This window comes from Oreochromis aureus, linkage group 10 (genome assembly GCF_013358895.1).
Source record: "Oreochromis aureus strain Israel breed Guangdong linkage group 10, ZZ_aureus, whole genome shotgun sequence".
Taxonomy (NCBI): Eukaryota; Metazoa; Chordata; class Actinopteri; order Cichliformes; family Cichlidae; genus Oreochromis; species Oreochromis aureus.
Window position 1 is genome coordinate 15,363,162 of NC_052951.1, and position 12,938 is coordinate 15,376,099.

Here is a 12,938-nt window from a genome sequence, read left to right on the forward strand (position 1 = left end):
TATCAGTATAATTCAGCTGGTGAGGCACAGTTAATAATAATAATAATAATAATAATAATAATAATAATAATAATAATGAGATTTATGATGTGAATCTTCTGTATCCAAAGGTGTACTGCTGGATTGAGACCTGGTGGCTGTGGAAACCATTTGAGTACACTGAACTCATCATCAAGTTCAAGAAACCAGTCTGACTTTCTAATTTTGGTCAGGCTGTGCAAACTGCAGCTTTAGTTTTCCAGTGTGGTCTTCTGCTGCTGTAGCCTGTCTGTTTCAAGATTTGACGTGTTCAGAGATGCTCTTCTGCATACATTTGTTTTAACTAGGTTTTTTTTTTTTAATTCCTAATTTCTGGTCATTCTCCTCTGACATCTGACATCAACAAGACATTTTCACACAAACAATTGCTGCTCACTGGATATTTTCTCTTGTCTGGACCATTTTCTGTAAACCCTAGAGAAGGTTTTGTGGGAAAATTGCACTAGATAAATATTTTCGGACAGACTATCAGCAAGTCTTGCACCAACAATCATGACACATTCGAAGTCACTTAAATCACCTTTTCTCTCCATTCTGATGAATCAGTTTGAAATTGAAAAGGCTATCTTGATTATTTCCACATGCCTAAATGCACTGAGTTGCTGCCTTGTGATTGGCTTATTAGATACTAAGAGAAATAGCTTATCCAATTTTACTACCTATGATGTATATATAAAATCTTTAATGACACTCAGATGGCCATAAATGGGTATCCTACAGTTCTATATATTATCTATCAATGCAGAGAGTAGACAGTTCCATGTTTTCTTTGGAGTACACTCAGGACAATATCACCATAATCACTGTTGTGCTTATTACTATTGCTTTGTTGGTTAAAGCAAATTTGACTTTGCATATTGGTTAGTGCAAAATGATATGAGCACTCTCAGATTACAAGCCTCCAGGCCTTTAATTACTGATAATTAAAGTGACCCACTGCTCATCTTTTTTCACTGATTAGTCACACATCCAAATCCTGAAAACATACTGGATTTTTTTTAAATAAACAAATTCACAAAAAATATTTAGTTTGTCTTGCAGTATATTTTTAGTCTGCTGATATGATTCATGTATGCAGTGTGGGAGATATAACACATTTTCATCAAGAGGAAAACAGACAACCTGCATTCACATTTTAAAGATAAGCCACTGTGATAACAGATACATTTTCCCAGCGCCTCCCTGCCAGTTGTTCATTTGCACACATCCTACAGGTTCCTGCATCGTTCATTGGATCAACCAGCTGACCATCTTTTTCTGTGTTATGTTCCTCTCTAAGATTCTCATAGTCAACAGTTTGTGCAGACAACCCATTGCAAGAAATTTAAAATTTCAATTGCAGGGTGCATCTTTCTTCACCGAGACAGCACATATAAAACAAAAGAGCACACTTTTCTACGCAATGATGTTTTGCACCTTTTGTATTAATCTGCACTGGTTACTATGGGCTGCCAAAACATACAAAACTCAAATGCAGTTTCTGTTTTCAAGCTGTTGTGCAGTTTGACATGTGTTCTCCGTATATCTGCTGTAACAGGCTCTGTGGATAGACTGAGGCTACTCATTAAAGTTTGTTTTTTTTATTAGAGATCTTGTTTCAGCAAGAGTGAGCCTGAACCTTAAAGGCAAAGTAGGAAATAACAAACTGGAGTTAACATGATGACAAATTGTGGGGGCCAACATGAATGACAGAGTCCGCTCATCCAGTAGATTAAGGAGTTAACCTCGGGGCAATTTTATAGCCTGATTCAGATCTGTGTGACTTTGCAGCGGAGAGAAATAAGACGTGGCACTGCAGAGAATCTGTTCTTATTTGTTGACTCCATTGATATCCTCGGGAACCAGGCCTTCCATGACAGCACGCTTAGACTCCAGGATCTGTAAGAACCAAAGAGAGTGCAAAATAAAGCACACTGCCATGCTTGCTTCCTTCTCCAAACACAGCATGCACTCAGTATCCTCTTATGTAGGTACACCTGTATTAACAAAAATTCTACATTTGTGAAGTGAGTCTTTCATGGATGCATTAAATTGTATGTTTAAGAGTTTAAAAAATATCTAACTATAAAACTACAGATATGATAGTGAAGCAGTTACCTGGAAGCTATCACTGAGGCCAGTGATGCTTTGCATGTTTGTGCTGTAGTACCCCAAAACGTACTGTCCACCTAACAGAGGAATCTGACCTTTATCCACAGAAATCTGCAACAACACATGCACGCATGTTAATGAATAATGCATTCATAAAGAATTTGTTAATATGACAATAAACGCTGCACTTCCACTTTACCTGTATGACTTCATTTATCTCTGGCAGTTCTTTTTCTCGAACCCAAACAAAAGTTTCATAGTCAGACGCAGTCTTAAATCCCACCTGAAGGGCAAGAAAGTCAGTCCGAATACACACAATTATAATATGTACTGTTTTAATGATTTATTTATTGATTTTTGTTGTTTTTACTTGTGTCCTAGCACCTTGTACAGGCCGATCCAGTCCCACGTAGAAGACATAAAGTCCTCCAGGACAGAGTAGGTCAAAAGTGCATCCTGGTCTGCGCTCCATATGCCCACAGGAGACACCCGCACCAGTGGTGTGTCAAAGACTTTTCTCAGCTGCAGGAAAGATAAGAGAAAAGAAAATATTTTTAAAGAGCATTTGAAAAAGCAGAGGTCTATGCAGTGCATCTGCTCTCACCTCCAGGCTGAAGGTTGCAATGACAGGCTTGTGGTCGCTGACTCCATAGCTCATGTCACTGGTGTATTTATCCTGGGTGACCAGGACTGGATACTCATCCTGTTCTTCATCTGTGGAAGTTGATGCCTTCTCATCATCATCCTCTGATGGCAGGGGCTTGGGTTTGATCCGCCAGAGGATCCGGTCGGTCCATGCCGGCTTCCTCTTCTTTCCACTGAGAATAGAATAGACGAACAGAATAAAATAGCCCTTTATTGTCATTGTATATGTACATCGAAATTATGGGTGCTCCACGCCGAGCAAAAGGAACATGACTGTTGATTATACAACTTCTATCTAAAATGTAATTTTTTTTCTCCATTACTTACCTTTTAACACATTTCCATTTATGTCTATCCATAAAAATCTACATACTAATTCTCATGAAAAAATAAGTGCTGTTAGAGAATGCAAACTAAACACATACATATGCAGTACAAAGCTATACCTATAGTGTAGCATGCATATGAGAAATGATGTAGGCTACATGCTAAGTAGCATTTAATGGTACTGCTAAGCAGATAGTACTGTTTAACAGGGTATTACAGCTTATGCACACACTAATTTGCTGTGAAAAGCAAAATGTGGATTACACAGGAACAAACAGTGGGAGGAGTGCAAACAGTGGGGTGCTGGGTGCAGAAGGGAGTTCTGGTCTAATGAATATGCAGAACATGTCTGCCATTTATCAGTCTTATTATGCTTACAAAACCCATTTGAGTCTTGTCGCTTATGCCAGTGTCTCCATACACTTTGTGAATGTGGGTTATATCTAAGTAACCCTCAAGGTGCCTATCCTATACACAGGACTGAGACAATCACCTCGGCAGATCTAGCATCCAGAACCAGGCCCCCAACCATTCAGAGAGGAGCACCCAGGTGAGAGACGTGAGGAGCAAGAAGAGGGTGGTGCCACAGAGCTGCAGGGGCCTGGGTCTGTTTATGGTTAGGGAAGAGCCTCAGTGCTCTTTTTCAGAGAGACACACACCTTGTTTGTGTAAGAATGGATGTGAGTTGGAGAAAGAGCTGCTACCATGTCCATCTATAAATCAGGTTTATAGATGCCATGGCTGCTTTGAGCTTCCATTTAGCGTGTCTTGTGTTGCTACAACTAAAGATGTGGTGGCAAAAGCTGATAAAGGAATGTGGGGGATGCAAAACACAAAAGAATTCTTACTTTAAACCCAACCATGTCTTTGGAGCGCTGTGCAAAATTAAAATGGAAACGAGGACACAAATAAGGCTTACAAAATTTGCCATTCATGTGTGTGTAATATAGATTTTTTAGCACGTCACCTGGTGTCATAGGTGTCGGAGTTACGGTCAAACTTGTAGGTGGGTTTAAAATTTAACGGCCCCTCCTCAAATTCCTGCAGGAAAGCTTCCTTCTTCTTCATCATGATGAGCTGCAGGAAAATGAAAATAATGAGCAAGTGTGTGTTATTGTGTGTGTGTGTGTGTCCTCACACTAGTACAATACCTGGTCTTTGCCCCACAGCAAATTTAACCGGCCGCTGTTGATGGATGAGCGGAGAAAGTGCAAACCGTGATCTGCGATGCGGAAGTTCAGATCACCAAACCAGAACACCACTCTGTGAAAGAGCCGCAGAGCCACATTTTACTTGCACAGCAGCCCTCGTTGCGTATATGCATAGTGTTTGTGTGCCTCTGTGAAGGAATCCTGACTTGTGGTCCCGGATTTGTGGGGTGTCATAGATGTCAAAGTCTTGCATCTCCAGGATGTACTCAAACTCGTCGACGCGCTGCAGAGCGTTGTTCATGTGAGCAGCTAGGTGGCAGTTGAGGAAGCAAAGCATGTGTCCATAGAAGGAAAAGCGTACAGACACTCCTCCTTTGTTACCCTAACACAGACACACACAGGAGAACAAATACAGTCTGTGAAGAAGACTAATTATAAAAAAAAAGTATCTCTTTTAACCTGGATTATGGATTAGACACAAGTTTTCTATCCCAGTGTTCTGACTGCTTTCAGTGTTCTTTGTTTGTGATTTCTTTCTGTCAAAGCTGCTGCACATTCCACTAAGCAAACACAATGGACCTTTCATGGTGCGTTTAAACCCTACAGCATCTGATGCCAATGGGATTCCTGGTGTGCAAACAGTGTGGTTGTCTACAAGGTTCAGGGATAACCAGGGCTCCCATTCTAATTTCCTACCCAGTAGCCAAACACGCCGGTCCGAGTGTAGGTGGTCTGGATGTTTCTGATGTAGGGAAGATGAATCTGTTTGGCAAACAGCAGCAGCAGCAAACCCTGCATCCTCACTGATGTGACCTAGACACAGATGGAGACAGCAAGATTGTATTAAAGTCAAAGTGAAATTTATTTATATAGCACATTTAAAACAACAACTGTTGACCAAGGTGCTGTACAATTAAGATAATTAAAAGAAATAAAAAATAGGGAGATATGATAGGAGTTAAGAAAAAGAATCATAAAATTATTAAATGTTGTAGATTATGCAGCGTTTCTTTTCTTTTTCTTTTCCTCTTTGAATCTCAAATAGATTAACTGTAACAGTATAAAAATGTATGTAATAAAATATTTTATGTCTCTTTTATGGATGAAAGAAAAACACAGCAGATTGAAGATACACATAAAGACGAATGTTTCTCCCTTTTCTTCTTCTGTCTTCTCTGACCTTGACAAAGCCTCTGGGTGCCAGTGAGTCCATGAAGACATGGCTCCAGGAGTCTTCTGATATCAGGTCTGTGATGAACCTCACTGGGGTGGCGTTTACCTCCTGAAGGCTAACACACAGAAATACAAATAAAAGACAAGTAATGACAGTCTAATGTTGATTCCACTGCTGTGATATATATATATATATGTATGTATGTATACACCATAGATTATTATTCTTACCCAATCACATAGAGATCTGTAGGTGGCTGGGCATCTAGTTGCAGCAAAGAGGTGGCATCTTCAGGAGGCTCTGCTGTGGCCACATTCCAGGTCACAATGTGGAGCCTTGTGAGAAACAAACTCCCAAATATTATTTACAATGCTACAAAGCTACACACTGTGCATGCTTAACAGTTTGTTTCCTCAAAAATAGCAACACTTATACCGTAAAAATACAAAAAAACCTTGATAACATTTACTTTTCCAACATACACACCTTTGTAATCTTATAAGATAAGTGGAACCCACTAAGAACCACAGATATTATTTTCACAAATACCACCTTAAGAGCCTGTTGATCATTTCTGCATTTTTTGTTATTAACTATATTAGTTGCTATGGTATGCCTGTTTCTTCAAGATAAATCAAAGTTTTAAAGTGATTTTTCTTTTACAAGCTTTTTAAAAACCCAAAGTGTTAAAGTCAACCTGAATGCATCTGTGGGAATGAAGCGTCCACAGAGCTGAAATGCTTCTTCCAGCGTGCGTGACACCTCTTCACTGGCTTCGTCGTCGGAGCTCATGTCCTCGATGCAGGTCAGCAGCTGGGACAAACGCTGGCGAAGAACCGTCTTTGACTTTGAGCCCTGAGATGCCGAGCTGCTCGTGCTGTCCGAGCGCACACGTGGACTGTCTGTTAAAGGTTCCATCTTTGAAGTTATGCCTTAAAAAAGGGTCTTCCCGGTGTATGTGATGTAGTAAAGGTCAGGAGGTTCTTCAGTGCACAGCAGTATTGAAAGTAACTACTTAAAATAAACATAAAGAAAGAGGGAAAATCCTATGGAAGACACACCTTTGGCTTGACTTCTCCTCAGACTTTTGTGGTTGGAATAGTTGTAGCCATCTGATGCGAGAGGCCACCGGTCCCTTTGTCCACTCGACTGAGAGTAATATGAACTGATTCCTAGTTAGTCAAATCTCTCTCTGCATGTGCTTCAGGCAGTTCTTCTTTAAAGTCCTCCAAAATAGCCAAGTTGAACAACTCAAACACCGAGGGTGAAGGTTGCTGGTGGAGTCCTTTCTCTGGCAGAGTCTTGTGTGATCTGGCTCCGATGGAGCAGCGACTGACAAAGCAGTGGGGTTGACTCGGGAAAGCAGGCAAGAGTGAGTCAGATTTGAAGTATAATCGCAGGCAGGAGACAGGCATGTGAACGCGTGCATGTGCTTTGCTGTGAGTGTGGGCAGTCAAAGAAAGTGCAAGAGGAGGCTGATCCTCCATCAGTATTGCTACAAGACCTGGGCAAACCTTCAGCTTTTCTAAGAGGTTTACCACCACTATTCTTCATCAGCTGAGCACATAGAACAATGCATGTGACCCACAATTACACCCATGCAATGGTGACGAGAGAAAATAGCAGCTTTGGCTTCTTCTGGCGTAAATCTGGGCTCTTATTATATAGACGAAAGGTTATCTTTGTAAACCGGATAGAGGTCAGAGAGGAGTTACAAGCAGCTTTATTAGCTATGACACACAGTAGGACAAAAACTGAAATCATTCTGATTAACAAGTGTTACAGCACACTTAATAGATGTGGGAGCATATTAAGCAATCATTAAGCAATCTGCAGCTGTGGCGCTTTTTGCCTAATACTTAAACGGATTAAAGATTTAAAAACCATAAGTGCAGTGAGATAATTATTTAATTCCTAAAATTTTAACATCTAATTAGCCACTAAAACACTTTTCTTTGCAAAATGACTCGATTAGAAACTGCTGGATATTTCCTTACCCAGGACTTAAAATGATCCTGAACTATACACTATACTATAAATGATTCTGGACAAACAAGTTTTTGCTTTTCTGAAGCTAAAAGGTAAACTCACTTTGCTATTAAATTCCAAAAAATAATGTGCTGATTGTTGTGTGTGTGTGTTAATAAGTGTATGGAGCTGAATGGTTTATTAATGGCTGTAAATCAGAAATATTAAAATATTTGGATGCCTGTGGAAAATACGAAGAAATGGGGACAGGAATAAAGAAAAGTATTTATAATCCTTGGTGTCCCAATCCTCCCTTTCAGTTCATGTAACAATGTCACATGCAAAGACTTAGGGCAAATTCTTTAGCAAGCAGAGGTATTAAGTAGATAATCAAGGGACTCACTGGTCAGAAATGATGAATAGAATACTATTTAAGTTTTCTCGCAGATCTATTAATAATCAGATCCAGCAGCCACAAGTTACCGATAAAGATTATGAAACTGATTATGAAATGCAAGGTGGGAGGGTTACTTTCTTTTGTTTTACTATCTCCACATGTGAGCTGTGCTTTTCCTCACAGTTATTTCCATGTCTGACTTTGTTCCTACCTACTTCGTACCCTTTCATTTACATTAGGAGACAAAGACAGAATTGTGCTGCTCTTACCTGCACTTGTCTCTTCCACCCCTGCCGGTGTTCATTTTCTCCCCTGTAGGCACACATACAAACACAGGGTTGGGCAAAATGTAAGCAAATAGAAATGCCAGGCGCTTTATCCTTACTACAGTCAGTTTGCTGGGAGCATAGACCAGAGCCAGGCAAAAATAACTAAACAGACAAAGCCAAACCTGACAGGGATGCCCCGGAGTCATTTCTCAAATTGCTTTTTAATCACGTCTAATCATGGTTAGCCTCAGCCATGTTAAAGTGACAGTGCCCTGAAGATCAAATGTAAACACAGGAAGACTTGAGAGTTATTTTTGGACATATTTTAAATAAAACTTTATCAAAAATGCTGTAGAAAGTATTTGACTTTTTAAAGCTAATTATAAATACTGGGGGGAATGCATATTTGGAGCCGTTGGCTGCTCTCGCCTTCGAACTAGTTTTAAAGTAAGCAAAGAAAACAACAACAATATCCAGGACATGTGACTAGACTGTAACAGCCACACCTTGTCCTGTTTGTGTCAAAGTTGTCTAATAACCGTGGTTTGGTTATGATAGCTTAGATTAGTTGTTTTTCTTGGTTTCTTCTTCACCACCAACCCTTAGGCTGATGGCTGTGATTGGACACTATATCAATAAAATTAAATTTAACTGAATTTCATTTGGCCACTTGGGGGCAACAGTGTGCACAACAAGCTGCAAGCTAACATATTTGTTATGGCTAACACTCTTTTAGCAAAGTAGTTGATGGTAGTTCATATAGATATAGATATTAGTCTACTGTTAAACTGGCATTATGACTACCCACATAACAGATGTAAGTCCAGTGTCTTTACATTTTATCTATTTTATTTTTGTTGTGCTCTTCATTTAGCCCCACAGCGAAATATGTAATTTCTTAGCTAACTGTTTAGAACTTTAGCCAAATTAGCTAGCGAAGTCATTTTCGTTGTATATCACTGAAGATATTAACCACAATAACTTGTCACAATATAATAATCGAGGCTTTGACATTATGCAATTTTTTTTTATCAAAGAAGAAAAAAAATACCCTTTAAAAGGCAGAAATTATTTTATTTATTCTTCTATTGTAGTGTCAGCTTTTGTTATCAATATTATTCAGTTTTAAATATGCATCAATTAAGTTGGTTGTTTTTCATTGATGAGTTTTTTGTTACTAACTTCTGTTTTCTTTACCTTTATTAAAAGCTCCTCCTTGAAAAAGTAACACAGTCCTAACTTTGGTATGTTAAACTGACCAGTGCATTGATTGCAAGAGGAACAGATTGCATTGCCGTATTCATACTTGCGCCAACTGCGAGTGTGCTGTAAAAATAAAATAAACCATGCTGAAATATATGTAAAAAATGAACCGCAGAAAGAACAAATAAATAAAAGTAAATCAAACACGTTGCTAAGATTTTGCCTTATGAGAACATGCATCCTTCTGTCTACCTAAACCATTACCTTTGTCTGTGTGTCTGTCTTGTGGTATCCGGGAAAGCAGTAGACCCTGTGTGCACAGATGACAGAGATGTCCAAAGGGAATCTGTTTTCCTGTGGTGAGGCTGGTTTGACTGTTTGATACTGTTTTTGGTTCCCTCACTTTGTTCTCAGCTGCTCCCCTCCTGGGTGCAAATTCCCACACACAGCCCACGCTGGACTTAAGCGTAACATCGGATCAAGCTATTATCCCAGGTTGGTTAACAACCCAGTGAGAAAGTGTTTATGAATAGACATGTCTGTTTATTGACGCATGGCATTTGTTGCACTAAAGCCTGCTTTGTATGAAACAATCCTTCATTTTCTTAACAGTATGGAGTGTGAAAGGTGCTCTGCATTACACATTAAAATGCTACTGTTTTATTGACTGTGTAATGCTTTAATTACGGGGATTCATTCTGTTATTTTTGTGGTCTTGCAGGATGGCTGTGCATGACCTAAATAAGCCACCTGTAAAACAAACTTATAAAACTTGTAAAACAAACAAAATCACGACTTAAAACTTGATTAATACTTTCTGATCTTTAGATTCAAGAACCGAAATTTATTTTTCGTTCATATTTCTACTAGTAAGCTTAGTTTTTTTTTTACTGATAAGCTAAAATATCCTCAATGGTTCATTAGTAAATTCAAATATTCCCTCTCAAACACCCACACACTGTGTAGTCTCATCACCATCTAACAAAATGTGTAGCAGCTCTCAGCCCTGGCCCATCCTCTGCCTCATAATCAGGATTTAAAGTAATCTTTGCCACAAAAAGCCTGATTAATTCTACCCTGCCTACAGTGTTTGTGTCTGTATGTGTGTGGTGTCTGCTGCCTGTGTGTTTTATGGGTCCACCAGGGGCACCAAAGAATAATATTCAAAAGTCATACTTTGTGGCTTTAATTAACATTTGATGATTTCAACAACTGCTGATTACATTAGTTTTGATTTATTTTGCTAAGACAAGTCAGTGTTCATTTTTTAGCTTATATTTCAACCATTTTTTGACTGTCTGTCATCTTTCCCTTGCATTTAGGAAACATACATGGTCTCCCATGTTTAATTAATCTCACACCTATGACATCCATTAAAAAGATAAAAAAAAAAGCATCCACATCAAACTTATGTACAGTTGCTTTGTTTCTTTTTATTTAGTTCTTTATGTCTGCAATGTACAGTAGTGTTATTAGAAGATAAAATGACAAAAAGGCACAAATTCACAATAAAAGAAAGAAAAACAGGAGACAAGTTAACAGGAGTGAGAGAGAGAGAGAGAAAGCAAAAGAGAGAAAGAGAGATTTAACGATTTAAAAACAGTTTGGGATTATTATGGAATCATTTGGTTTCATACTCTGATTATAAATCGAGGAATCTAACAACAGATAACTATGAGATTGTCTCTGTTAAACCACATTCTCTCACAAGTTTGTAGGTTCAGACTCTTAAAAACATCAGTATCTGTTCTCAAACAACCACATATATTTGTCCTTTCTCATGTGTAGCTTTAAGCTCCAACGCTCCAGCACCCAGTTGAAGCTGCTCCGAAATGTAGAATAATTTCCCCTCGATTCCCCCACTGCTAACCACAGGAGGGCAAAGTCTAACTCGTGCCCCGGCGTCAGGAAGGGCCGACGTCATCAGCTAATTATGTGGATCAATGAAGTGACCCAAGCTGCCGTTCCTTTGCAGAGAGAAGTCAGTGTAGTTCAGAGACTGACAACAGAGGTACAACATTCAGAACAAAAATATATATTTATACACTGTCCTGCCAATGAGACGTGGTTCCTGTGAGGGAATAATGAAGGACAGGAAATAGTAAATAGGCTCTTTTCTTATTTTTTCCTCCAAATGTGAAGTGCTGCTTCACTTGAGCAGCCTAAACATCTATAACAATATGTAAGAATGCCTTTTTATGACTACAGTTGACAATATTCCTCAAAATGTCTTATCACTACTAAATTCAGCAACTATAACTCAACATTTTCTGATTCTGTGGCCAGCGTGGGGTGTGTAATGCTGAGTAGATAGCGATTAATTAAGAGGATCAAGTGTCAAGAGGGTGTGCTGTAGGCTTTGGCAGGACAGTCTGATCTATATATATGTGTTCATCTACAATAATTTATTTACTATTTACAAAGTCAGTACATACAGTACATCCACAAATCTCCATGAATCAGTTGGTAGCCCCATCACAGACACTGAGTGAGACGGTTGATGGACACAGAGGTGCAGGGATTGAATATCCAGGGCCAGTGTTTTGGAGTCAAAGAGGAGGCAACAGAAAAATGTTTGCCATGATGGCCTTATTCAAGTAATCTGACATATGCAAACATAAAAAGATCAAACATTATTCTTTTAAAATTTATAGTTCACAAGGTTGCTAATGATCCTAAGAACAGTCCTTTTTAATAATTCATCAGTAATGTGTGTGCACATTAGATTAGGCTCAAAGATGATGCTCAAATGTCTGTCAATCATTTGCTTTGCCTTTCTTATTAATTAGGGTTAGGGTTGACTCAATTCAGCTCCACGTTTCCCTGTAAACTGAAAACCTGAATCTAACCAGATTCAGCGTAATAGTCCTTTAGATTAATGTAGCTTAACATGAGAGTAACTTCTGGAAATCTGCCAGAAAACCTTTGCATTTTTAAAAATTTCTGCAAATGACGTATCCTAATTAAAGAGTCAATGGAAGAAATAATTCTTGCAATGCTTGGGACAGACGTCATTTTGACTGATGACAGTACTTGACCGATAACGTTTTTATTTTGTAATTGCAAATGAAAAACCCTATAGCGAAATTGATATTTATACTGCAAAATTCAGTAAGTATTATTGTACTTTAGTAATGATTGTGCATAAACTACAAAAAATAGGCTTTATTTATCTGTTATTTTAAAGTTTCTAAATTATTTTACATGAACTAATATTAGCTTGTTAGTGCAAAATGTCCATAATCATTTTCTTGTCTCGTTATCTGTTGCTTTCTCTTTAAGCTTTCCATACTGTTAAAACATGTGCAGGATGTGAAGTAGATGACGGGACGGAAGGAAGGCAAAGGAGGCCAAACACACACCAGCAAGAAGAAAAACAAAATAGTGCCCGCTGCAGCTTAATTTGTTCCTTGTTTCTAACTAGGATCAACTTTCTACAAAGACACTCGCTACCCTGCATGACACATTCACACTCATGCATACACCCAGAAAAATCCCCTCCAAAACAAAACACAAATTTAAAAACAACCTTCAGATCCCACAAGAGAAATCAACCCATGCAAAGACAATAAAAATGGAATTTAATGATGCAACTTGAGCCCTCTTGAGTTGAGGCTTGCGCTCCAGTTTACTAAAACTGCAATGACCAAGGAGAGACCAGCGTGTCATGATAG

The 12,938-nt window shown here is 38.7% G+C and overlaps 1 protein-coding gene and 1 long non-coding RNA gene across 2 annotated transcripts; one reads left to right on the top strand and one right to left on the bottom strand.

Moving 5' to 3' along the window:
* Positions 1 to 1,082: 1,082 nt before the first annotated feature.
* On the bottom strand, positions 1,083 to 9,611 carry inpp5kb (inositol polyphosphate-5-phosphatase Kb). The gene is made up of 13 exons (XM_031754139.2): positions 9,529 to 9,611; positions 8,062 to 8,104; positions 5,658 to 5,762; positions 5,434 to 5,542; positions 4,950 to 5,066; positions 4,460 to 4,635; positions 4,254 to 4,365; positions 4,070 to 4,179; positions 2,735 to 2,948; positions 2,515 to 2,652; positions 2,330 to 2,413; positions 2,137 to 2,241; positions 1,083 to 1,917 (listed from the first exon to the last, which is right to left on the bottom strand). The coding sequence occupies exons 2-13, from the start codon at positions 8,094 to 8,096 to the stop codon at positions 1,849 to 1,851; spliced, it is 1,374 nt and encodes a 457-aa protein (XP_031609999.2). The 5' UTR covers positions 8,097 to 8,104; positions 9,529 to 9,611; the 3' UTR covers positions 1,083 to 1,848.
* On the top strand, positions 8,772 to 12,574 carry LOC120442134. Its single transcript, XR_005614504.1, has 3 exons — positions 8,772 to 8,878; positions 9,569 to 9,759; positions 12,547 to 12,574. It is a non-coding gene; the product is annotated as an uncharacterized LOC120442134 (long non-coding RNA).
* Positions 12,575 to 12,938: the final 364 nt, after the last annotated feature.